The sequence below is a fragment of the Gobio gobio genome, assembly GCF_949357685.1.
Source record: "Gobio gobio genome assembly, chromosome: 19".
NCBI lineage: Eukaryota > Metazoa > Chordata > Actinopteri > Cypriniformes > Gobionidae > Gobio > Gobio gobio.
Window position 1 is genome coordinate 17,373,057 of NC_137112.1, and position 25,937 is coordinate 17,398,993.

At 40.6% G+C, this 25,937-nt stretch overlaps 1 protein-coding gene across 1 annotated transcript in view; it reads right to left on the reverse strand.

Annotated features, from left to right (window-relative positions):
* Positions 1-25,937, reverse strand: part of apc2 (APC regulator of WNT signaling pathway 2) — a 56,256-nt gene that overhangs the window by 26,547 nt on the left and 3,772 nt on the right. Inside the window, exons 2-3 of the mRNA XM_079844082.1 lie at positions 18,049-18,207; positions 589-679 (exon numbers count right to left, since the gene is read on the reverse strand). Coding sequence (XP_079700208.1) covers positions 589-679; positions 18,049-18,192 — 235 coding nt within the window. The 5' untranslated portion in view covers positions 18,193-18,207. The remainder of the gene's footprint in view (positions 1-588; positions 680-18,048; positions 18,208-25,937) is intronic.

Below are 25,937 nucleotides of genomic sequence, written 5' to 3' on the forward strand. Positions count from 1 at the left end.
CAAGAAGAGCACACGTGAACCAATCATCTCTTCCTCTTTACTATTAGTAATAGGACCATACCGTCTGAATAAACATCAGAAGGTATGTTGAACGAAACAGTACAACTTAGTGAAATGTATCATGTCTCATTGTAACGTTTACCCCAGGAAAGCCATTCAATGTCCATAACTAGATAGTTAGTTGAAATCGTTTAGAGGGATGTTACAGAATACAGTCTGTTGTGCAGTTCTGATCCGCATTTACAGGACATGTTTGGTGGAGGTTTATTGCTCCCAAAGAAGCATTAACTAATTATTTAACCCATTGTGTTCAACAAAGACATGAAACTTATTTTATTTGTTTTATTTCTTTTGTATGTGTAACAGACGTAACTTCAAATTAAATGTATATTCAATTCCTGTATAATTATGTGTTATTTTATAGTAGCTATTCAAATAGATAATATGCTAAATATATTGTATATTTATCAAAAACATAATTAAATAACTGAGGAATAAAACATAAATATATTACAGTTCAAAGACAAATGCTACAGATAATTGAACTGTGACTGCAATGTAGAGAAGTGTATAAATTTCCAGCAGTACCTTTAAGCTGGTCCAGTACATCAGTTCTGCCCGAAGAGGCAAGAGTTCCGGCTTCCTGCTCCAGTTTACTTTGCAGCTGCCTCAGAACCTCCTATTATAGCAAAACAAAAATAAATAAATGAGCAGACATTGTTTGCCAGTGTAGCCCAGTTTAGCAAAAACAAACTTGTATATTTCAAAGTAAAAAGAGACACTTCTCTCATACAGCGTAACCAGATGAGCATAATGCATGCATCTGCTCTCTTTGAGGAGAGGACAGACTGTGAGAGTGAACATCTTTGCCAAGGATTACGCTCAGTATGTGGGCCACAGTGCAATCATGGGATATTGAATATGTATCACCTATAATCTCATGAAAGCAGTTGTCGAATCAATTCAATAGATGAATCAGCTGTAAGTTTAAGATGGATGTTAAAGGGATAGTTCACCCAAAGATGAAAATTCTGTAATTTTACTTAATCTCATGTCATTCTTAAGGGGCCCCAATATACTTCTTTTATCACACCACACTCTCACACCAGCAGAGGGAAACTGAGAGCACAAGACCTTCCACATCTTCCTAATTCACTGCTCGTTATTGGTTCAATTAAATAATCTGTGCCTAGCTTGCGGGTTGGCAGTGGCTCAGTGGTTCATGTAGGTTGTCTACAAACCGGAAGGTTGGGGGTTCAATCCCCAGTTCCACATGACCAAATGTCGAGGTGTCTGTGAGCAAGACACCTAATGTCTCGGGTTATGACTATAATCCTTGTTCTCTGAGAAAGGGAACTCGAACTGCGTCCAAGACACTTTGGGGATAGTCCCTTAGCGTAGCGCGTCTGAAGCATGAATGAAATCAGTCACTGATCCTGATTGGTGCTACATCATGACGTAGTATGTGACGGCAAGCCCGGAAGCTACAAATGGACGCAGGCCAATGGTAAAGACAGTCTTTTGTGATGAGGTGTGGCGGGGAGACGCAGTTCTCGTTCCCTTTCTCAGGGAAAACAAGGATTATAGTCATAACCCGAGACGTTCCCTTTCGAGGGAACTCGAACTGTGTCCAAGACACTTTGGGGAACGAATACCCACTAGGCCACACCGAACCACGCCCGTCCTAGCGTGAAGCTGGGAACCAGGCACAACTTAGGATGCGAGTACCCTGGCGCCAGGCAACACAGGGAGATCCAGACTATAAAACCTGATGAAGGTGTGAGGGGTGGCCCACCCCGCCGCCTCGCAAATCTCATGAAGCGAGGCCCCAGAAAGGAGGGCCAACGAGGAGGCCACGCCCCTCGTGGAGTGAGCCCTCACGGCTATGGGTGAAGGCAAACCGTGCACCCGATAAGCCATGGCTATAGCCTGGAAAATCCAATTACTGATTGTCTGCTTAGAAGCAGGCAACCCCTTCTTGGGTGAGCCAAAACACACCAACAGTGTGCGATCTCCTCACTGCACAGACTTCTCCAAATAAGTAGTCAATGCCCTGACCGGGCAGAGCAGGTGAAGTCTAGCTTCCTCTGCCATCGCGTGAGGCGAAGGATGGAAAGCCTGAAGAACCACTGACCGCATCCCACTGGATGGCACCTTGGGCACATAGCCCGGCCTGGGGTATAAGATGGCTTTCACCCCGCCAGGGGCAAACTTCAGGCAGGTTGGCAACACCGCCAAGGCCTGAAGATCCCCCACTCTCCTCATAGAAGTAACGGCGAGAAGAAAGGCTACCTTAAGGGTCAGGTTCTTTGCCTCAGCCGACTTCAGCGGCTCGAAGGGGGCCTCAACCAACCCTTCAAGTACCACCGCCAGGTCCCAGGCTGGGACTCTGGAACGAGCCGCAGGCCTCATCCTCCGAGCCCCACGGAGGAACCGGTCAACCAGATGATGTCTACCCAAAGGTCTATCATCTACTGGCGAGTGGAAAGCCGCAATGGCAGCCACATACACCTTAAGAGTGGACGGGGTTAGACCGGCGGAGAAACGGTCTTGGAGGAACTCCAGTACTGCCGCAACGGGGCAGCTGACTGGGTTCAACCGTTCTCTACACCAAGTGGAAAAGAGGTTCCACTTCAGGCTGTACAACTTCCTCGTATAAGTGCCCCCTGTCTGAGACAACAGGTCTCAAGAGGGACCTGCCACAGATGGCCGTCTAGGAGTGCCAAGATGTCGGAGAACAATACTCTGGTCGGCCACCGGGGTGCTACTAAGAGAAGGCTGATGCCCTCCCGGCGGACCCGCTCTAGAACACCCGGGAGCAGAACGATCGGGGGAAATGCATACAGATGCAGCCTCGGCCACGTCTGAGTCATGGCATCCAACCCCAGCGGGGCTGGATGCCTGAGGGAAAACCACAGTGGGCAGTAGGACGTCTCTCGAGACGCAAACAGATCCACTTTCACTGGTCTAAACTGCTCGCTAGCCATGCTTTGATTTATTTCCTTGACAAACAACACCAAATAGACAAACAATATTTCAAACACAGAGCGCCTCGCTGAAGAGCAAAAAGGCTGTCTTTACTATGGGCCTGCGTCCATTTGTAGCTTCCGGGCTTGCCATCACATATTACGTCATAACGCAGCACCAATCAGGATCGGTGACTGATTTTATTCATGCTTCAGACACGCTACACTAAGGGACTATCCCCAAAGTGTCTTTGACGCAGTTCGAGTTCTCTCGAAAGGGAACCCCAGCTGCTCCCGACGAGTTGGATGGCGCCTTGCATGGCTGACACTGCCATCGGTGTATGAATGGGTGAATGTGAGGCAATATGTAAAGCGCTTTGGATGGCCATGGGTCTGTTGAAAGCGCTATATATAAATGCAATCCATTTACCATGTTACCATGTTAGAGTGTTAACAGGTGTATATTTAAAGACGTGTTAAATATGGATATTTTTCTTACAAAAACCCATCGATTCACTTCAGAAGGCCTTTATTAAACTCCCGGATCCGGAGGCTTAAAATTTTGGGCTGCCATTCACTGCCATTACAGTGCTTGGATTAGCCAGGACATTTTTTTTTTTTTCATATAACTCTGATTGTTTTTGTCTGAAAGAAGAATGTCATATACACCTAGGATGGCTTGGGTGAGTAAATCATGGGATCATTTGAATTTTTGGGTGAACTATCTCTTTAATATATAAATAGCACTTTATTTATACAGCAAGCATGAAAAAGTGTCAGTGTCTCATTTCATCAGAAGTACAAATTAACTTTCAACTCCAGATGTTTTCACTCGCAGATGTCTGACCTCGATGGACTGAACAGAAGAAATGAACTGGAGAAGATTTTCCTGTAAAAAAAGGAGGAGCCTCAGCTCACACCAACCTATTACGTTATCGCCATGGACCAATGGTAGTACGAAGGTGTTTACTATGGAGTTGGGAGTTTGAAACAGCTTGCCAAAGCGAGCTTTCCGGAAAACTGTGCTTTGGCAATCTGTTTTGAACTCCCAAAATGACTTCACATCAATTCGTTCTACAATTCTGCTTATTGTAGAAGTATATCAGGGCTTTTAACCTACAGTATGTATTTATTTCTCCTGCAGAAAACAAAAGAAGATATTTTGAAAAATGTCTCTGTCAGGGTTCTGTCAGCTTCAGTGCATGCAGCTCAAACAACAATGCACAACTAATAATGACTATTGAGTGATCATGACTAATGACTGATAGGGCTGGGCGATATATCGCATGACATTGTTAGGCGCATCTCGTCAGTAAAGCCGGTTCCTTGATTAGTAGTAAATCGCCATCACCTGCTTTCAGATGGAGTGGTATTTACTACACAGAGCCGTAGTTCACTGACAAGCTGAGCCATATCGCATTAATTATCGCAGGCGATACGTCCGTGATTATTAATGCAATATGGCTCAGCTTGTCAGTGAACTACGGCTCTGTGTAGTAAATGCCGCTCTCTCTGAAAGCAGGTGATGGCGATTTACTACTAATCAAGGAACCAGCTTTACTGACGAGATGCGCCTAACAATGTCATGCGATATATCGCCCAGCCCTAATGACTGATTGGGACTGTCATATCACATTACATTATAAAGAGAACGATATTGTAATAAAACATTGGGACCCACTTTATATTAGGTGGCCTTAACTACTATGTACTAACATTTTAATTAATCATTTGATACAATGCACTTCTTGTGTACATACATTTTTGCATTGTACTTACATTTAAAAAAATACCTGCATGCAATTACATCTGTAATTCATTTCTGTAGTTACATTGTTAATTACACAGTTGACACTTCCCTTACACCTAACCCTACCCTTAAACTTACCCATACCGCCACACCTGTCCCTAACCTTACCCATCTCCCACCTCAATATCAGCAAAGGTGTTTTGCAATACAATTTGAACACAGTAAGTACATTGTACTTATTTTTTGATGTAAGTACATTGTAGTTAAGGCCACCTAATATAAAGTGGGGCCAAACATGGTTTCAGTGTGTTGCTCCAGGAAGCGCACGTCCACAACATGAATGGAAAAACACATTCTTAATAGCAAGTAACTTAGTTCAAGTTCCCTTGTGCACTTGTGAGATTTTGTGCAGATATATTTGTAATATTATGTTTATTTTGTATATATCTGATTAATCTCATATATGTTGCGTTTCTTTGAGTTAAATAACGTGCTAGCAAAATGCATCAGTTTACCAGTGTTCATTCAGTGCTTCAGCACGTGAGCTCAAACAGCAATGCATGGCTAATAATAACTATGATTGGAACTGTTATAACATTAATGAGAACACTATTTTAATAAATCATTGGCTATAAGCCACTGCTGTAGATGCATATTGCAGTTTTAAGGCTAACAATTAATAGATTAATTAATAGTGAAGTTAAAACGACGATCGATCATGGATCTTCGTGTAATTTGACATCCCTAGTGTGGAGCATGATATTCAGCACTTCAGTCTAGCTTGGTTTTGCTTCTGTGTTGGGGTTTGGACATTCATTCTCCATGTGTTTGTCTTCTGTTGTTATCTGGTCTCGTCACGTGAGCATGTGGTTTTGAGTTTGCTCATGTTGTATGCTTTTCTGTCCTCGTGTGTTGATGTCCTTGCCTATTTATTAGGGGTGCCACGAGATCTTGCAATATTAAAATGTGACGGGATTTCTCGTAAAAGGTGAAAAGCTGTCTTGTGAAATCGCCATGACGGAGCTTGAGGGTAAAATTAGCATGGAATATGCCACCGCTATGTTTACATTAAATTATGGTGCCCACCACCGCACTGCATCCACTGTCATTTTGCTTTTTAATGGAGATAAAAACCCGTTGGATAACAGTTGCTTCAATTTTAAAATATTGTAAATCTGATCTGCTCATCCAGCATGAGCTGCAGCAGAGTCGCATAAAGTCCAGCAGTTCTCTGATCTGGCGAAAGTAAGGCGAGATGACTGACAAGACCATGGCGGAGGATTCGTTGCGCAACAGAATTTAAGTGTCTGATAAATGTCTTATCCCGCGTGGTTGTAACCACCACCATCTCTTATCTCTGGTTTCTGTTTGCACTTTGAATATTGAGAGATTACTTTGATTATGGTTGCACTTATTGTTTGTCTTATTAAGACTAAGAAAAAAAACTTTTATTTTTGATGTTTTATTTCTATGTTTTTTTGGAAAGGAGTTCAATTAGGAGGTCACACACAGCCTCAATCAGAAGTTCTGGAAGCTCATAATTCATGTGCAGTGAGGTCTGAAGAGACTCATGTGAAATCATACCGGAGAGAAGCCAGTCAGTTGAGTTTGAGGCAAAACCTTTTACAGTGCTTGTATATTGTTGTCTTTCAATGCATTTGATAATTCATACTCAGAAAGTAGAACTGAAATGACATTAATCAAGATGATTGGTTTAAACATTTCAAAATACACCTGCAGGTGTAGTTATTTACCTTTTGTGTCCTGCCCTGCCTGATGCTGTTTACCCTGTCCAGTCTTGCCTTGTCCAGCTGTCGGTCCTGTTTTCCCCCATGTGGTAGTTTTTCTTTGTTTTATTGTCAAATAAAAGCCCATTTTTTCTTTTTCTGCATCTGAGTCCCCACCTCATCCCTTCACCCAAACCTGATCAGTCTCAGTGTTTATTGTCCATATTGTCTTTTGTGTTCGGCAGAAGAAATAAATACATACAGTATAGGTTAGAATGGTATGAGAGAGTAAATTATGACAGAATTATAATTTTTAGGTGAGCAACCCCTTTAAGTCTCAATTTAGATTTTTAAGTTCCTCAAGCTTTATATCCTATTACAGTTTTTGTGAGGCAAAAACTCAATATCATACAACTAAACTTGTCATTAAAGAACTCTGAAGAACACTACTAAAGAACACGAAAAACATGTATTTTCATTCATGTATTTGTGTATTTAATCGTCAGCTATTCTTGCTTCTCCTACATCCTCAACTCTTCTTGCTCCATCTCCTTTTCCTATACCATATATTCATTTCCCCTCATCTCTTTCTACCTCTTTCACTGTTCCTCTCCCTCTCAATATAACCATTCCTTTATCCTCTCCAAAACCGCTCACTCTTACACTGCTTCCTTTTCCCAATTGATGCATGTGATTTGTAATTTGCATGAAATGAAGGACAATTTACAACCTGTTTAGGTCAATTACAAAGTGTTCAGATTACTGTGTTAACTGTTTTGAGAACAGTGACCTGAGTTAGGAGAAATGTGTCAAATCGATTGAGAAAAACTGTAATATGCCTTGGCAACTGTAAATGGTCTAAAGACAAACATGTCAGAATAGTTGCATGTTCTGATTGTAATTAATAATAAATGTTACTATTTATTTAACAACGATGTCTTTTATCAAATCGTTACCGCACCATTTTTTAAAAGTCACTCATTTATTATGACTTAATGCATAATGGATATATGCAACATTGTAGTTTATATATATATATATATAAAAACTACAATTCAAATTGTATTAATGTATGTAATGTTTTTAAAAATGTTTTTAATATTAAATAACTGCTTTCTATTTTAATATATTTTAAAATGTAATTTATTTCTGTGATGTCTGAATTTTCATAATACAAATCATTCTAATGTGCTCATTTGGTACTTAACATTTTGTATTGTTATTAATGTTAAAAATGTTTGTGCTGCTTAAATTTTTTCTGATCTCTGTGAGACACGGACAAGGAGTAAAAAAACCCCAGCGTTTATTTGAAATACATTTTTTATGAAATGTCTTTACTGTCACTTTTGATAAATTGAATGCATATTTTCTGAATAAAAGTATTAATTTGTTTTAAACAAATCTTGACTCCAACTGTTCGCAACAGGCATGTATCTGCAGTTTTTAACCTACACACAACCTTTTAAGAGTATTTCTTCATCTGATGAATTTTAATGCCATCTTAAAGGAACACTCCACTATTTTTGAAAATAGGATCATTTTCTGTAGTTACATCGTGTACTAAGAACGAGAGAAAATTAAAAGTTGCGATTTTTCAAGGCCAATATGGTTTAGGAACTATACTCTCATTTCTGCATAATAATCAAGGAACTTTCCTGCTGTACCATGGGTGCAGCAGCCCCAATGACTACACAGCCCCTGAAAATAGGCTAAATTCCGTCAACATAACCAACGTGACACCCTGCTTGCACAAGGAGCGTGCCTTGCAACCATGGAGACATTTGTGAGAGACAATTCAGAAGATATTTACTTTGGTGCAGATCCTGAACTGTATCTATTTGAAACGGAATACCTGCAACTACACAAACTTAGTGCCGGTCACGTTGGAAGTTACCTATCTGGGTAATATTTTCAGGCGCTGCGTAATATCATTGCACCTACAGCACCCATGGTACGGCAGCAAAGTACCTTGATTATTATGCAGAAATAAGAGTATAGTTCCTAGCCATATCGGCCTAGAAAATTTTCTAGCAACTTTTCATTTTCCGTCGGTCTTAGTACACAATGTAACTACAGAAGAGTCAAGTTTTAAATAGGAAAAATATCGAAACTCTTTGGTAATTTTTTTGAGCGAGATGCTAACGGTCTAATCAGATTCAATGATCTATGCTAAGCTATGCTAAAAGTGTTACCACCAGATCCGGAGATCAGCTGAAAGGATTCGAAAACGGTAAAACTCAACTGTTTAACTCTAGGGGAGTTTGAAAAATGAGCCTATTTTCAAAAATAGTGGAGTGTTCCTTTAAGTGGATTTATGTGGTTTGTTGGTATGATTTCATAGGCAGAATCGTTTAATGTGAATATGATTCCCCATTTTACTGGAATTCGAAAGCTGAACCGACATCACTCTCATGTAACACATCAAACATTCTGCAATTTAAGACTCAGGTCAATAATACAATAAGCTCCATGGTCTATTAGTTGCCTTTTCCGCTCAACTGAGAGCTGTAATGGACAACAATGATTTAAAATGTGCTCAGACATCATTCAGCTCAGAGATGCTGGACATTCATCATTAGAGTCTCCAGACATTTAGTGGAAAGTAGGTCATGACTGATACAAATGCATGTAATGGAGTGGAGACACGCTCTCACCAAACAGACCTACAACATGCTGCTCAACATGACCAATAGTATTATAAAACATTTATGTACTTCATATAGAAAATAACAAAACAATCAAATTCTGAACAGACAATATTCCAAAAGAATAAACTTCAGTTATAATTATTTTTTGAGGTTTAAAAAACAAATATCCAAAGTCCAAAAATACCCTTTACTGCATGAGCACAACAACGCCTTTTTTGGTGCACACCAACAGGCCCATTGTATCATGGTTCAATCAAACAAAGGAGAATATCAAATTCCAAGAATTAGTCTTTTAATAATAAACCAAAATATCATATTTGCAGAAGAACAGAAAACCACATGTAGTGTCAACAAGAACCAACAAGAGACTGAACTAAATAGGGGGTATTTATACACAGGATTAAACAAGTAAAATATATATTTTCTTTACCTCATTTTTATTTGCAAAAATAAAATAAAAAATCTAGCCATTCTTAGGTTGATCAGGGTTCCCACTCTTTTTCAGTAGGCTAATCAAGACATTATCAATTTTACTACAGCGGGAATAAAATACAAGTATCACGCCAAATAAAAAAAATAAAAAAAAAAAAATAAAAAAAGGTAATTGTGACTTTTTATCTGGCTATTCTGACTTTTTCTCGCAATTGTGAGTTTACATAATTGTGATATAAACTCAAACTTATAATTTATAAAGTCAGAATTGTGAGATATAGACTCACAATTCTGAAAAAAGTCAGTCTTTTTTTTACCTCAGAATTGGACTTTATAACTCGCAATCGCGAGTTTATATCTCACAATTCTTAGAAAAGTCAACACGATCTCATGACAATGCGTATCAATAGTACGAGAGTGCAATCTCGTGGAATGTATACGCCAAAATGAGTTTTGGCGTGCATATGCTACGCAGTTTTTCGCGTGCATATAATACGCACTTTATGGTGTGTATATGACACGCTTTTGGGTAGGGTGGGGGGTTCGTACGTATAATACGCCATAAAGTACGTATCATATGCACGGCAAAAACGACGTACCATATGCACACCAAAACTCATTTTGCCGTATATATTCCACGACATTGCACACGACATTGATCATTTTCGTGAGATCGGCCTCGAAAAGTAGTAAGAATTGCGAGATATAAACCTGCAATTGTGAGGAAAAAGTCAGAATTGCAAGTTTATATCACGCAATTCTGAATTTATAACAACTACATCTTGCAATTGTGATGTTATAACACATTATGGGCCCTATTCTAACGATCTGAAACGCAAGTGTCAAAGCGCGAAGCGCAAGTAACTTTGTGGGCGGGTCTCGGCGCTGTTGCTATTTTCCCGGCGGGATAAATGGCTCTTGCGCCCGGCGCAAATCTAAAATGGGTTGGTCTGAAGTAGCTTCATTATTCATAGGGGTGGTTTGGGCGTAACGTGAATAAACCAATCAGAGCGTCATCCAACATTCCCTTTAAAAGCAGGTGCGCAAGTTCCATTATGGATTGCTATTATTATGGCGTATTTACCAGGCGCACACCAGGAGCGGTTCACAGCCGAGGAGACTGATGTTCTTGTAAGAGCAGTGAAAGACAGAGAAGTGAAGTTGTAATGTTGTACATGATGGTAAAGGTGATTTCACAGTCTTTTTTTTCAGTCTTTCAGTTTTTTTCAGTTTTTCAGTCGATTTTTTTTCCTGGTTCTTGACGGACAAACCAATTTGTCAGATGTCCTTATATACATATATGTCTTGCCACTATTGGGCAAACAGGTCTTATCCTTAATTATTACAATTAGCCTGAATAATTTGTAAGCTAGATTTATGCCTATTTTTTCACATCTTCGTGGCACACTACAATGATTTCCGTCATCTCATGTGTTAATATTTTTTTAGTGTAACAATTTATGATTTGCAAAAATAACTGTTGCATCTGTGTAGATTACATGAGCAAAGTGTATGCGCGTTGTGCACGCTATACATTATGGTCAAGCATGCGCCCTTAAAATAGCATAATGAACAACGCGCAACGCGCCACTGACTTTAAACTAGGTTTTTTCTGGTCAGTGGCGCAATTGTTTAATGGAACAGCAAAATAGCACCAGGGATTGTTTGCGCCGGAACACGCCTCCTTTTTTGCGCTGAACCGCCCAGGGAGCGCAAGTTCAGTCACTAGTTTAGCGACGTGCTTCTGTGGAGGGAAAAGCGCGCTTTGCGCGGGTGCAAAATAGGAATGACACATGCGTCGGTGTACAAAGTCAATTGCGCTGGGTGCAAGATAGGGCCCTATATCACAATTATGTAGACTCGCAATTGCGAGAATTTTTTTTACAATTGTGGGATAAAAAGTTGCAATTACCTTTTTTTTTTTAATTCAGTGGCAGAAACAATCTATAGTTTATTGCCATGACTTAACTATAAAATCAGTTTTTAATATGAGCTCTTAATCATACATTATGACAAATGTTCTCGTTACCAGTGTCGATATCATTAAAAAATATGTGAACTATTTTAATTTTTTGTTTAATGTAATTTAATGTAATTGTTTTGGGCCAGTGATGAACTCCTTGTTCTCGGCTAAAGAAAAAACGAAGAACTTTATAAAAAAATATTTTCCAGGACAACAACATGATTTTCCAAGACATTTAACATTTTCTCAAATTTCCATGTGTTTTTCTGGACGGGAAAATTTGTCAGCAATTTTTTGTAATGTCTAGTGTGTTGGTTCTGTTTCAAGTTCACTGTCATGTTTCCTGCTTTTAGTCATGTTTCCTGGTCTTGTCATGTGTTCCTTATTGTCATGTGATTATTGTCATGTGATTCCCTTGTCCTCATGTGTTATGTTCTCATTGGTTGTTTTAGTCATGTGTTCTCAGTTCAGTTCTGTCATTGGTTCACTGTTCTGGGCCGGGTTTCCCAATAACGATGTATCTTAGCTCTAAAGAGCATGTTCTATGAGCGAAGTTACGATCACTCGCAGCAATTCCACGTGCGTTTCCCAAAAATGTACTTAACATGAACGCGCGAGAACGTGCTCTAAGTGCTACTTAAGAGTCGCTGTCCATTTGCGAAGTGCTGAAATATAACCTTATATGAAATCGTTTCCTCTGAACGTTTCACCTAATAATTGTCATCTGATGTGGATTAGCAATCAAAACACGTCTATATAAAGCAATTTTTTTTGTTTGTTACCTGCCCTCATAAAAAAAAAAAAATTCAGTGATCATAAAGTCAGTTTCCACAAAAATATTAAGCAGCAGAACTGTTATTTTTTTTATCAACATTGATAATAATGAGAATATTAAAATAAACAAAATAATACAAAATTGTACAATAAAGTACAATCAAAACCTTATAGTATTATCACAATGCACTTGAATAAAGTTAAAGGTGTAATCTGCCGGTTTTCCTGTAGGTGACCTCATAACTCTGTCTTCTTACGATACACTTAGAGCTTTACGATTACTCCAGAGCACTCGTAGATCTACAATCATTTTCAAGTGCTACTTAAGTTACGATGCTTTTGGGAAACAGACCTTAATATTAAGATCACTTGTACGATCGTTTTTACGATCAACTTAGGCTTACGATGCTTTTGGGAAACGCAGCCCTGACTGTTCACAGGTATGTCTTGTTTAGTCATTAGTCTCTAGGCTTGTTCGACTTCACCCAGCGATGCGCAGACCGATTGGCGGCTGACTTGAAGCAGTGCATGCTGGTTAGAAATTTTGTCTGACTTGAGGCAGCGCCGACGCCACGTGACAGTGACGTATGTCAACAAAGTGCCGCGAGAACGATTCGAGAGCAGTCGGCTAATACAGCCGGTGCAGTTTCTCTAGAGCGGCTGTACGAGGCTGCACAGACTCTGATGACGACACAGCTGTTCCACGATTGGCCAGATTCACCGCATGACAGTGTTCACGTGTGTTTCGTGTTTATTCTAAAACCCTTCAGCTCCACTAATGCGCACAAATCTGTTTTTTTATAACAGTAAAACGCTTCAGTTACTTACGTAACCTCGGTTCCCTGAGAAGAGGGAATGGGTATTGCGTTTGCTAAACGCAAGGGGGATTTACTTTCCTCGAGAATTTGAAGCAAATTTTTATCCAAAAAATTACCATGTAAAATTACCAGTGCAGCTGCACAGCGCCTCAGCAGGAAGCAGCTGCGTGCTGATTGGCTGTGCTCTGCAACTGCAGGAACCTATGGCGAGACTGCTGGGCGGGGAGGACCAATCAGGTCCCTCTAACATTCCCGCCTCAGGGGGCAGCAGAATTTGCATAGCCAGGGGTATAAAAGACCCTGTCTCACCAGGTTCGTCAGGTTAATCGACTGAAGCGACTCCCTGAGCAAGCGTAAGCACGGCAAGCAATGCAATACTCGTTCCCTCTTCTCAGGGAACAGATGTTACGTAAGTAACCGAAACGTTCCCTTTCGAGAGTACTCTCGTATTGCGTTTGCTAAATGGTCGGGGGACCAATTCAAAACGCTGTGCTCGCTTTACGGCTCTGATAGCCTGGAGACACCATACCCCAGGCCGACCTAAGTGGGCCCGTAAATATGATATTCATGGGAAAGTTCCTAACATAAGCCAGACCTGAGTCGGGCTATTTCAATGTGAATAGCACACATATGATATATGTATATATATATATATCGACCGGACAGAGTCGGGTTATAATTGGTATACTGATAGGACCAGACAAGTCGAGTCATATAAGGGAATGTATGCTTATGACCTTATACAAGTACTTAACCCAGACCAGAATATTCGGGCCATAAAGGGTTAATATGTATTATACAGCGAGAAGCCCAGCCTGTAAGGCAGGGACATCCAAATTATAAAACCTGATAAAAGTGGACGGGGAGGCCCAGCCTGCCGCCACACAGATATCGTTCAATGAAATGCCAGTAGACCAAGCCCATGAAGAGGCCATGCCTCAAGTAGAATGTGCTTTGATGCCTATAGGGCAGCCGAGTTCTTTGGACTCGTAAGCCAGCAAGATAGCATCCACTATCCATCGTGACAAGGTCTGCTTTGTAACCGCGCACCCACGGGTGCGGCCGCCAAAGCACACAAAGAGCTGTTCAGATTGCCTGTAAGCGGTGGAATGCTCTATGTATATTCTCAGCGCTCTGACAGGACAGAGCAAATTCGCATCTTCCTCATCTTGTAATGATGGAAGTGCTGAAAGTGAAATGACCTGTGCTCTGAACGAAGTCCAGAGCACCTTAGGTACATATCCATGCCTTGGTTTGAGGACGACCTTGGAGTCGTTTGGCCCAAATTCCAGACAAGAGGTGCTCACGGAAAGCGCGTGCAGGTCACCCACTTGCTTAACTGATGCGAGTGCCAGCAGAAAAGCGGTCTTTAGTGAGAGGAGCTTTAAGCTCACCGAATGAAGAGGCTCGAATGTCGAGCCTTTCATAGCATCCAAGACCGTGGACAGGTCCCATATAGGGACTGAAGGGGGGCGAGGTGGGTGAAGCCTTCTAGCCCCTCTTGTCCATTCACCTGAATGTGGTATGCTGCTATGGCAGCTACATAAACTTTGAGCGTGGAGGGGGAACGACCCGCGTCCAGTAGTTCTTGTAAAAAAGTGAGCACTTCTGATATTTCACAACTATGTGGGATCAGACTTCGTGCTTTACACCAGTCCGAAAAGACTGACCATTTGCCTGAATAGAGCCGCCTGGTCGCGGGGGCTGGGGGACATAGAATAGTGGGGCTTGTGTACAGGCTCGTTGACTGTGGGAATAATGTTTCCAGCCGAGTGCAGGGGGCTGGGGAACATAGGGGAGTGATTGAGTGTAGGGGTACATGCTTTGATGCTGGCACACTGCCTACAGAGAAAAAACTCTTTTTGTGATTAATTTGGATCGCGTGAAAACAGCGTTTGTGTACAGGCGAGCGTGTTTGTTTACGGGCTCGTTGGCTGTGGAGGTAATGTACCCAGCCACCTGGTTGTAGGGAGCTGGGGAACATACTGGAGGAGAGCGAGGTGGTAAACCGGACGAAGCGGGTATTATCCACCTTCTCTTTGTGCCTTTGGCTAGGACGGCTTCGGCGGCTCGGGTTTCGACACATTACTGGGTCGGGGGCCTCGACGCTCTGGCGGTCTGCTGTGGCTCGTAGAGCGGGAGCGCTGTCTGGGCTTAGAAGCCGTGCGAGGCTGGGAAGCTGGTGGCGCTGCCCTGGTGGGCTGAGCGGGTCCAGCCTTGGTGCGACAGCTGGCAGAGGAGCTGGAGCGTTTGGGCAGGAAATGCTGCATTGCCTGTGAGGCTTTCTGCGCTTCGGTGAAGCGTTCTGTGAACCCAACCACAGAGGGACCGAATAATCCTGAAGGCGACATGGGTGCGTCCAAGAAGGCGGTTTTGTCCGAGTCTTTCATTTCGGTCAGGTTGAGCAACAGATGGCGCTCTAGCACCGTCAAGTTGGCCATGCATCTGCCGATTGCCTAAGTGTTAGCTTTGGTCGCGCGCAGGGCCAGGTCAGTGGCGCCTCGCAGGTCTTTCAAAGCCTCGGTGTCGGGGACAGACTCGTCCAGAGAACGGAGGAGTTTGGCCTTGTAGCACTGCCATGGAGTGCAGCGCTGAGGCAGCCTGGCCGGCGGAGCCGTATGCTCGACCGGCGAGGTTGGAAGTAGTGCGGCAGGCCTTCGATGGGTGCACAGCCTTTGACTGCCATCCTCTGGCGGAGGGTGGGCAAAGGTGTGCAGCGACGGCTTCCTCAAGGGGAGGAAGACCATGGTATCCTTTTCCTGCGCGCCGTCGTCAATCGAGAGCGCGGGAGAAAAAGAGGATTTGGCGTCTTCCACGACTTGGAAAGTTCCTCGTGGACTCCTGGGAAGAAGGGAGCGGGTTTTTGCCGAGGTCGTCCACGGCCTTAGTGAGCAGGCGCATAAGCTCAGCGTCAACTGAGGTTTTTCCGCCCGTGGCGGTCCGCGTCGAAGTGGCGTGCTCCGAGACGTGTCCGACCACCCGCTTTCAGATGCAGCAAGCGAAAGGCTGTCATCATCCTCCTCTTCCGGCCTGCCAAAGGAGACAGCAGCAGCCGCCAGACGAGGGGAGCTGTGCTGTTCCTCTGCGAACATGACAGGCGACGGCGAGGCACACGGGGAAATGGCCGGCGTGTACTCATCAGAACCCTCCGGGGGCCTCTGGTCGCTGCGTTTCTTCTTCCGCGGCTCGAAAGGCTGAGTTCAGGGGACGGGATCCGGGTCGAAGCTCGCGAGCCGAGCCCGAAGGGTCTGCAGCTTCATCTCGTCGCACTCCGGGCAGCCGCCCTGGTTGAGTGCGGCCTGCACGTGATCGCGCCCAAGACACGAGACGCAGATAATGTGCCGATCCTCGTCCCCGAGAAACCCTCTGCACGAGGCGCAGGAGGAACGAGACATTTTAAACAACGTCTCTGCTCTTTTTGGGGAGTGTGTAGCGACGGCAAACACACAGATTGGTAATGAAAAGGATATATGCTGGATGGTGCAGCTGGAAGGCAGGGCTGAGGGCGGAGAATCCGACGTCCTCAGGCTGCAGAGTTCCGCTGGGTGCGTGTCGACGGCAGGCTTCAATCCAGAGCTCAGCGAGGTGAGTCGCTGAAGAAGAAATAATCTGACGAACTTGGCGAGACAGGGTCTTTTATACCCCTGGCTATGCAAATTCTGCTGCCCCCTGAGGCGGGAATGTTAGAGGGACCTGATTGGTCCTCCACACCCAGTGGTCTCGCCATAGGTTCCTGCAGTTGCAGCAGCACAGCCAATCAGCACGCAGCTGCTTCCTGCTGAGGTGCTGTGCAGCTGCACTGCGTTTTACATGGTAATTTTTTGGATAAAAATTTGCTTCAAATTCTCGAGGAAAGGAAGTCCCCCTAGGGAAGGGAACCTCCTTTCATGTAGTCGCAATGTTATATTGTCATGTTTATCAAAATAAAACTGATAAAAAACGTAGACCCCACTTCATTGATAATGTAGGCTTATATGTTGAACTTTATTCTTGTACAAACACACGCAGTATTAAGCAGTGAATAAAGTATTACATGACAATAATGTCTCTGAAACATCTGTGTATTGCCAAATATTGCATTTATTTTACTTCAGCTGTGATAAAGTATGCAAACACAGCGCGAGCGTCACTGCGGGAAGCAGAAAGTGTCCGACTTCACATCTCCGTTTGCAGCTCCTCCCCGCCTGCATGCGGCTACTCTCGCCGATCGGTTGCATCCGGCCGCAGCCAATGTCGAACACACCTTTTGTGTATTTAATAAACCCCCAAGTTTGCCATGTGTCCTTGTTGAGTATTGTTTAAACCACTGTTGGTGAGTTCTCTGTTTTCAAGTCAAGTCTGTTATCGAGTCATGGTCATCGTTTGTTTTGTTTCTGTTCATGGTTTGCACATTTTGGATTTGTAATTAAACTGCACTTGGGTTCACTTCAACTTGCCACCAGTGGATCATCTACATTTTCCAGGTTTTCAAGGTTTTCCCGGACGAATGGGAACCCTGAACTATGTTGCTCTGTGGTGCTTTCAAATTAAAGCTTTGTTTAAACAATTTTTTTAAATGTCAACTTATGTCAGAGGACTATAATAAGCCTATAATAAGCTTTTTAACAGACCATTGACTATTTAGCAATAAAAGATAAGAGCAGTGCAGAATGTATAATAAACCTGCTGGGAAACTTTTGAAAATTGCTTGGTTATTATTTTTACAATTTTGTTTGGGGCCACTAATACTCCACACACACTGCACCATTCTGTGGATCATTCTCAAACATTACCCTGACGCTGTGTAACAGTTTCAGTTGTGTGATCTGTTATGTAAATTCAGAAGCAGATACAACACATCCAGAATCAAAGCTCAAGTATCTGGCCTGATTTCAGTTTATGGACCATGTTCATAATTGGGTGGACCAAGCCCCCCTGTGGATCCAAGCCTTTCAGTTTAATAATTTTGTGATAATCTGAGCTTCACTCACCTTCATGTCAGATGTTTCATGCTCCAGCTTGGACAGGTGGTGTGAGTTGTCCTGAAGCTCACGGCGCAGGTGAGAGTTCTCCTTACGGAGATCCTCCACCTGCCGCACCAGCTGGTCATAGGAGGCCGTTGGGTATGACATCATCACTCGATTGGATCCCTGAGAAGGTCAGAGGGCAGGGGTCAGAGTCGATGCAATCACAATCACGTCTACATTTCATTACAAATTCAGTGTATACAGTTGGTTTGCAGTCAACCATAAATTGCAGCATACTTGGAGAACAATTTTGAAAAAGTAATTCATACCAGCTTAAGGTTGTCAGAAATTTTTGGAACATTTTATTTATTTATCTAGCTAGTTCGAAGTAGCCTACATTAGCTCTATAATGGAAATAATAGTTGTAATAGTTTTAACGTTTGGTCAGATGCCTTTCCTTAAGTGAGTAAAGACCGTTCGTAATGTTCTTAAAGTGACTAACTACCCTAAATCTACCTATTGTCTGATTGGCAAGTTTATAATTTAATATACCAGTTGGTATTATCTTCTTTAAAAGCCTAACTTTGACTGCTTGACTGTAACATTGCTTAAAGGGTTCGTTCACCCAAAAATGAAATTTCTTCCATTAATGACTCACCCCAATGTTGTTCTACATTGTTTGTATTGCTATATTTTTTTTTAAAATGGTGCGTAAGTGTGCATGTCCCGGATGCCCTAATCACTTATTAATACACCAGATAACACGTCACAGCGTCTTACAGTGTCACTGTGGCGTCGTGAACGCGGATTCAAACAAAACCGGAAGAGAAGACAATGCTTAATAAAGTCTTCGTTTTTGTTATTTTTGGACCAAAATGTATTGTCGACGCTTCAAAAGAGTCTAACTAATCAAATTATGTCACATATGGACTACTTTGATGATGTTTTCATTACCTTTCTGGACGTGGACAGCAAAGTGTGCATACACTTACATTCAAAGGACTGAAAGCCCTTGGACTAAATCTAAAATATCTTAAACTGTGTTCCGAGGATGAACGGAGGTCTTACGGGTGTGGAACAACATTGGGGTGAGTCATTAATGGAAGAAATTTCATTTTTGGGTGAACTAACCCTTTAATAAAGCTAATACATATTTTCAAGCTATAAATGGGTGTAGGATTTTTAAAAAATAACTCTTTCCATATTGACTGCAGTACAGTACACTGAAAAAAGTGAAAGAACCGTGTCATTTATTTAAAGTGGATATTTTTTATATTGGTCTAATTGAAAAGTCTTGTTCAGTTAGTCTAAAAGCAAACAACACTTCCCATTAGAAAAGATAAAAATAAACTATTTTGTTTAAATTGTATAGTTAGATAGCTTTACTGGTTGCAGAAATTAATGTGAGTTTTAATCATTTCATGTTTTTTTAATTACATAACTGAAAATATGATGCATATAAAAAATGATATTTTAGATGTAAAAGGTTGTCATATATATATATATATATATATATATATATATATATATATGTATATATATATATATATATATATATATATATATATATATATATATATATATATATATATATATATATATATATATATATATATATATTGTGACATTAGTAACATTTTGGCTTATGTCGAAGGAAAGTATTTTTTTCACTTTTATAAAAAAAAATGTTTTTTGGTTTTTGTTCTGCTTACCAGTTCTAATCACCTTGATCAAGATGTTCTACCAGGTTTGTTGTAGATCCAACATCTGGAAGTTCAGCTAACAGCTAATCAACAGTGTCAGCCAATTTGGACCAGATAGAAATCCAAAAAAAGAATGTATTATTATTATAATTTTGTTATTTGTCGCTTATACAAATTAAAACAGACAGGCAGGGAATGTAGGTTTTTGCTTTCTTTTCCTCCACAGAAGCACTTGCAGGATTGTAAGTGACATTTGTAATATTGGATCCAGAAATACACATGCATTTTTTATTGGCATTATTACAGTATCAAACAGTACTTGGTGTATACTATAATCTATAGTATAGATTAAACAGTGATAAGTGACAGTGTATAGCGTAATGTAGTGTGCTTTTAACCAGGAAGCTGTGTAAACGTCAAAACGAACATGAATTGTTTCACAACTCTATATTTAGAGTTAAATATATACTGTATGTCCAGTTTATCTGCATATTCACAGCTGCTTGACTGCTTGTATCGTCTCAAAATACACACTATATCACCCATGCTCTAACCTGCTAAATGCAACATGATCTTTGATGTATTGTCGACGCTTCAAAAGAGTCTAACTAATCAAATTATGTCACATATGGACTACTTTGATGATGTTTTCATTACCTTTCTGGACGTGGACAGCAAAGTGTGCATACACTTACATTCAAAGGACTGAAAGCCCTTGGACTAAATCTAAAATATCTTAAACTGTGTTCCGAGGATGAACGGAGGTCTTACGGGTGTGGAACAACATTGGGGTGAGTCATTAATGGAAGAAATTTCATTTTTGGGTGAACTAACCCTTTAATAAAGCTAATACATATTTTCAAGCTATAAATGGGTGTAGGATTTTTAAAAAATAACTCTTTCCATATTGACTGCAGTACAGTACACTGAAAAAAGTGAAAGAACCGTGTCATTTATTTAAAGTGGATATTTTTTATATTGGTCTAATTGAAAAGTCTTGTTCAGTTAGTCTAAAAGCAAACAACACTTCCCATTAGAAAAGATAAAAATAAACTATTTTGTTTAAATTGTATAGTTAGATAGCTTTACTGGTTGCAGAAATTAATGTGAGTTTTAATCATTTCATGTTTTTTTAATTACATAACTGAAAATATGATGCATATAAAAAATGATATTTTAGATGTAAAAGGTTGTCATATATATATATATATATATATATATATATATATATATATATATATATATATATATATATATATATATATATATATATATATATATATTGTGACATTAGTAACATTTTGGCTTATGTCGAAGGAAAGTATTTTTTTCACTTTTATAAAAAAAAATGTTTTTTGGTTTTTGTTCTGCTTACCAGTTCTAATCACCTTGATCAAGATGTTCTACCAGGTTTGTTGTAGATCCAACATCTGGAAGTTCAGCTAACAGCTAATCAACAGTGTCAGCCAATTTGGACCAGATAGAAATCCAAAAAAAGAATGTATTATTATTATAATTAAAACAGACAGGCAGGGAATGTAGGTTTTTGCTTTCTTTTCCTCCACAGAAGCACTTGCAGGATTGTAAGTGACATTTGTAATATTGGATCCAGAAATACACATGCATTTTTTATTGGCATTATTACAGTATCAAACAGTACTTGGTGTATACTATAATCTATAGTATAGATTAAACAGTGATAAGTGACAGTGTATAGCGTAATGTAGTGTGCTTTTAACCAGGAAGCTGTGTAAACGTCAAAACGAACATGAATTGTTTCACAACTCTATATTTAGAGTTAAATATATACTGTATGTCCAGTTTATCTGCATATTCACAGCTGCTTGATTGCTTGTATCGTCTCAAAATACACACTATATCACCCATGCTCTAACCTGCTAAATGCAACATGATCTTTGATGTTGAGATATTTTAAACATTAACATCATGATTTTCTGTAAATCTGAAACTGTGTATTGTGACATTAATTTGACTTAACATTAATTTACATTCAAGCTCAAAAAACAAATACTGCAATCTGTATAGCATATTAGATAAAAAAAAAGCTCAAATATGTCTGGAATACACAATAAATGCAAAGTCTGCCTTTAAGCTTGTGGATAACATAGTTCCAAAAAATCATCACCAAGCCATCTGTCTGTATGAGCAGAGCCTCCTTGCGGTTGATATGACAGCTTTACATTATTCACGGCTGTGTTAATTCTCTCTGTGACTGGTGCCAGCAGCTCCTCCAAAGCTTTTTGACCATCCCCCCACTATACACCAGACCAGGAACACATTAAACATTCTTATTTTCCCCACTCTCTCTCTATCTCTCTGTCTCTCTCTGCTGTTCCTTGTTTTTTGTCTTTTTTGCTCCTGTCCCTCCAGTAATAATATACATGCACATACCCTAAGGACTTCCACGTTTTATGTTTTAATTCATGGTTTGTGGTCATGAAGGAACAGTTGCTGGGGGATGGGAGGCTTCAACCTCAAACATCTGATTCTGAATCTATATACGCTTTAAAGTGGGGTCTACACTAGTGTGATAATATAAACCTCAACCTGATATACTGCTATAGAATGGCCTGACCCAGCTTAACACAGCCAAACATATCTTAACACAACCCTAAACATCCCAACACAGCATACAGAAACAAACCAATACATCTTAACACCCTCTAACACATTTTAACTGACCGTAATATAGCTCAACACAGCTTAACACACCCTAAAACATCTCATCTACAGCCATTAAGCAGCCCAACACCATGCACAGCCCCTAAAACACTGTCAGGATTATGTTCAGTTTGCCTGAGCCCAACATCACCCTGGAGCCTGAACTCAATAAACGCCCATAACTCCACCTCGGCCCGTTGACAATTTGGCTCCACCTTGGCTCCTTGCCCCCTCGCCTTCACCTGGGACTGTCGTTCTTGTGGCTCCACTGGGCTTCCTCGTCCCTCCAACTCTGTCTTGGTCAGACATTTCTCTGCATAGACCATGGATTTCAGGGACTTTGGCTGAGCCCCGTCCCTCCACCCCTTTGGCTTCATCTGACTACCTTTGTCTTCGCCTTGGTCCTCAGTCACACCAGCTCCGCCTCAGTCCTCTGGCACCCTGGCTCCACCTTGGTTGTTTGTCGCTGCGGTTCCGCCTATGCCTCCAGCTCCTTCTGTGTTGCCCGGTCTCATCATCCCTCAGCTCTGCCTGAATCTCCACGTCTCCTGTCTTTGCCTCTGTTGGTTGGTCTCGAGAGTTGGTCTCCTCCCTCCGTCATCTCTGCCATGGTGTTTACCTTTGCGCCCATCTCCAGAGTGAACATCTCCCCTCTGTTGGACCTGTTTCCCTAGTTAGTTTCCATGGTTACTGATTATGTTACACACCTGTTTCAGTTTCTGTTGGCTAGCTACCCTGTGTATTTATAGTCTTCAGTTCCTCACAGTTCTTGGTTTGATGTTGTCTTTGATGTTTTACGTGGTTGTACATTGCGGTATTTCTTGTTTTCTCCATTTGCGTTCCGTGTTGGATTTCTTAAAGACTGTTTGTTTGATACTCCGCTGTGTTGTGCGATTTATGCACCCATCTGTGACAAACACAGCTTAACACACTCTAACATAGCTTAAATGACGCTCAACACAGTTTAACACAACCTAACAGTGTAAATGGCCAATAAAGTGTAACATTGCAACATCACATAACATATCCACATACTACTGAATTATGTACCTTATTTTTTAACTTAGACGTGGCCTTTTCAAAAACAGTCTGCAAACTGGTATTTGTTAACTTCCTTTAATGAATTATCATAATCATAAACATACTGGTTTGTAGCGCAAATAGTTTAGCAGCACAGATACGAAGTACCAAGGCATTCACTGCAATCACGACTATCCTCTAATTGTCTAAATTAAGTCTCTGTAATTCTGCTCTAATAGCCCTCCATTAGTCAAATAAAGATTTACTCACAAACAGACTGCTGCATTCTCCAGACTGAACAGATCCCAATTTCAGCCAGCGTTAAACTGCATTACCAGACACTCAACCAGACCTCTCTGGAGAAGCACATGCCTTTATACGCTTGGGTGAGGTCCATCTAAGGACAGGCTGGATTATGTAAAGAACATGCACAGCCCCAAAATCAGTCATTTAAAATTCAGACTAGCTGATCAATGGAGACAACCAATTTACCGGGAACATGATGGCTAGAGCAGTGGTTGAATTTGACACAATTGCTTTTATATTATGAGGACACAGTGAACAAAGTATCTGTCAGTAATTTCAGCAAAGTTTGGACAGATTTCATTATTCTTGACAGCACAGGAGACCCTAAATTGAAAATGTGTGTTTGGTAAGATATAAAAAGAGAACGGAAGAATGGAAAGATGTTTGATGATGAAGCATATGTGACTGTCCACAGGGATTTAAGCACAGCTGGTTCATCTTTTTCATTTGGCTAGTCTTGTTCCAGATCAAATAGGCTGAATGCACGACCAAATGGGCACCATGCAGAGACATTAGATGTTTCTGCATTTTAATTGGCTCCAGGAGGTGTTTCAATAACTGTTAAATTAATGATGCCAGGAGAGGAAATGGCGATTCCTTTTTTAATTTTATATATATATATATATATATATATATATATATATATATATATATATATATATATATATATATATATATATATATATATATATATATATATATATATACGTATATATATTGAGCTTTCTGTGCTCTGCTGTATTATGCTGCAGTGGATACTGGGTAATCTGCTCAAAGATCTATCCCTTGAGGAAAATAACTGAAAGAGTGTTAGTGAGCTGCCAATGCAGGGCAGCAGTTCTCGACAGTTGCCATGGTAACACCCTATCCCTGCTCTCTTTAGAAGGGAATGCTCTAAAAATCAGAGCATCTGATTCTGCATTGTGACTAGACATAAAGAGATACCCAACATACAGTTTGTCTCACTGTATGCTGTGATCCTCAGATCTACATCTGTACAGCACATCTCCCCTGGGCTACATGGGAAAGGCATAGAGGACAGATACACAGGCGTTTTTTTTTTTTTTTTTGAGGGGCTGAAATAGTCTAATGGTGAAGCTATTGTTTGGAACAACCAAAACAGAATACATTAGTCAGAAATTAGGTTATTAGTTTTTTTTACAGTATATATTTAATGACACCAGGCCATAGGAAATTAACTAGAATTACAGAATTGCAAAAATAAATAAAAAATCCCTTTTCAGTAATGTATAAGTGAGTCAGATACATTAATTATTGTTTTAGCACAGAAATGTTTCTGAAAACAATTCTGTTCTGACTGAATATTTAGAGGTTATGGGCAATACAACACATGGTTGAAAGTTTAACTATATTTCCTGTTTCAGATGAACAGAGAATCAGTGATGTTGTGTTAGTGGCTCACATATGCGGCTATGACTATGAGTCCTAAAGTCCTCCCTAACTGTGATATAACTAGAGCCTGAGGCTCTTCAATCATGCAAACACAAAAGCAGGCAAACACATTAACAGCACAAATGATGGGAAGGTCAGTAAACAGCCTCACTGAAACAAAAGTAATTTAGCAATCTACTATTATAATATAATATAATATAATATAATATAATATAATATAATATAATATAATATAATATAATATAATATAATATCAGACTGTTCATTCTTTCAGAATCAAGAAGAGTCACTTTGATTCTTTGCATTTGCTAGTCATGTGATGGATGCACATGAATGCATTTTTTTTTGTTCTCACTGAATATGAATATGAATATACGATACCGAATGAATATAGATATACCATAACCAAACAACATTGTAAATGCTTTCAAATGCATTCATGTGTACCAAACACATGACTAGCAAACTCAAGGAATCGATATTAGACAGACCAGAGATAAGCTAATTAGATATAACATTTTAAAATGTTATTTATCAAATCCCATAATAATTTAGAGGTCTGATTAATCTATTTAATTTAAGAAAGTAAGTAATATTGTAATCAGACATGCGTAGACAGAGGGTTTCTGATACGATGAACTAAAGTAGGCCACAAGCAGCGGGAATGAGAACAAAGAAAATGGAGGATGATTACATTCCTCCCCCCTCCCTGACCACATCTCACAACAACCATTCACTCCTAGACCGTCTGGTTACCAAGGAAACAGCACCTGCAAAGGAAGGCACCAT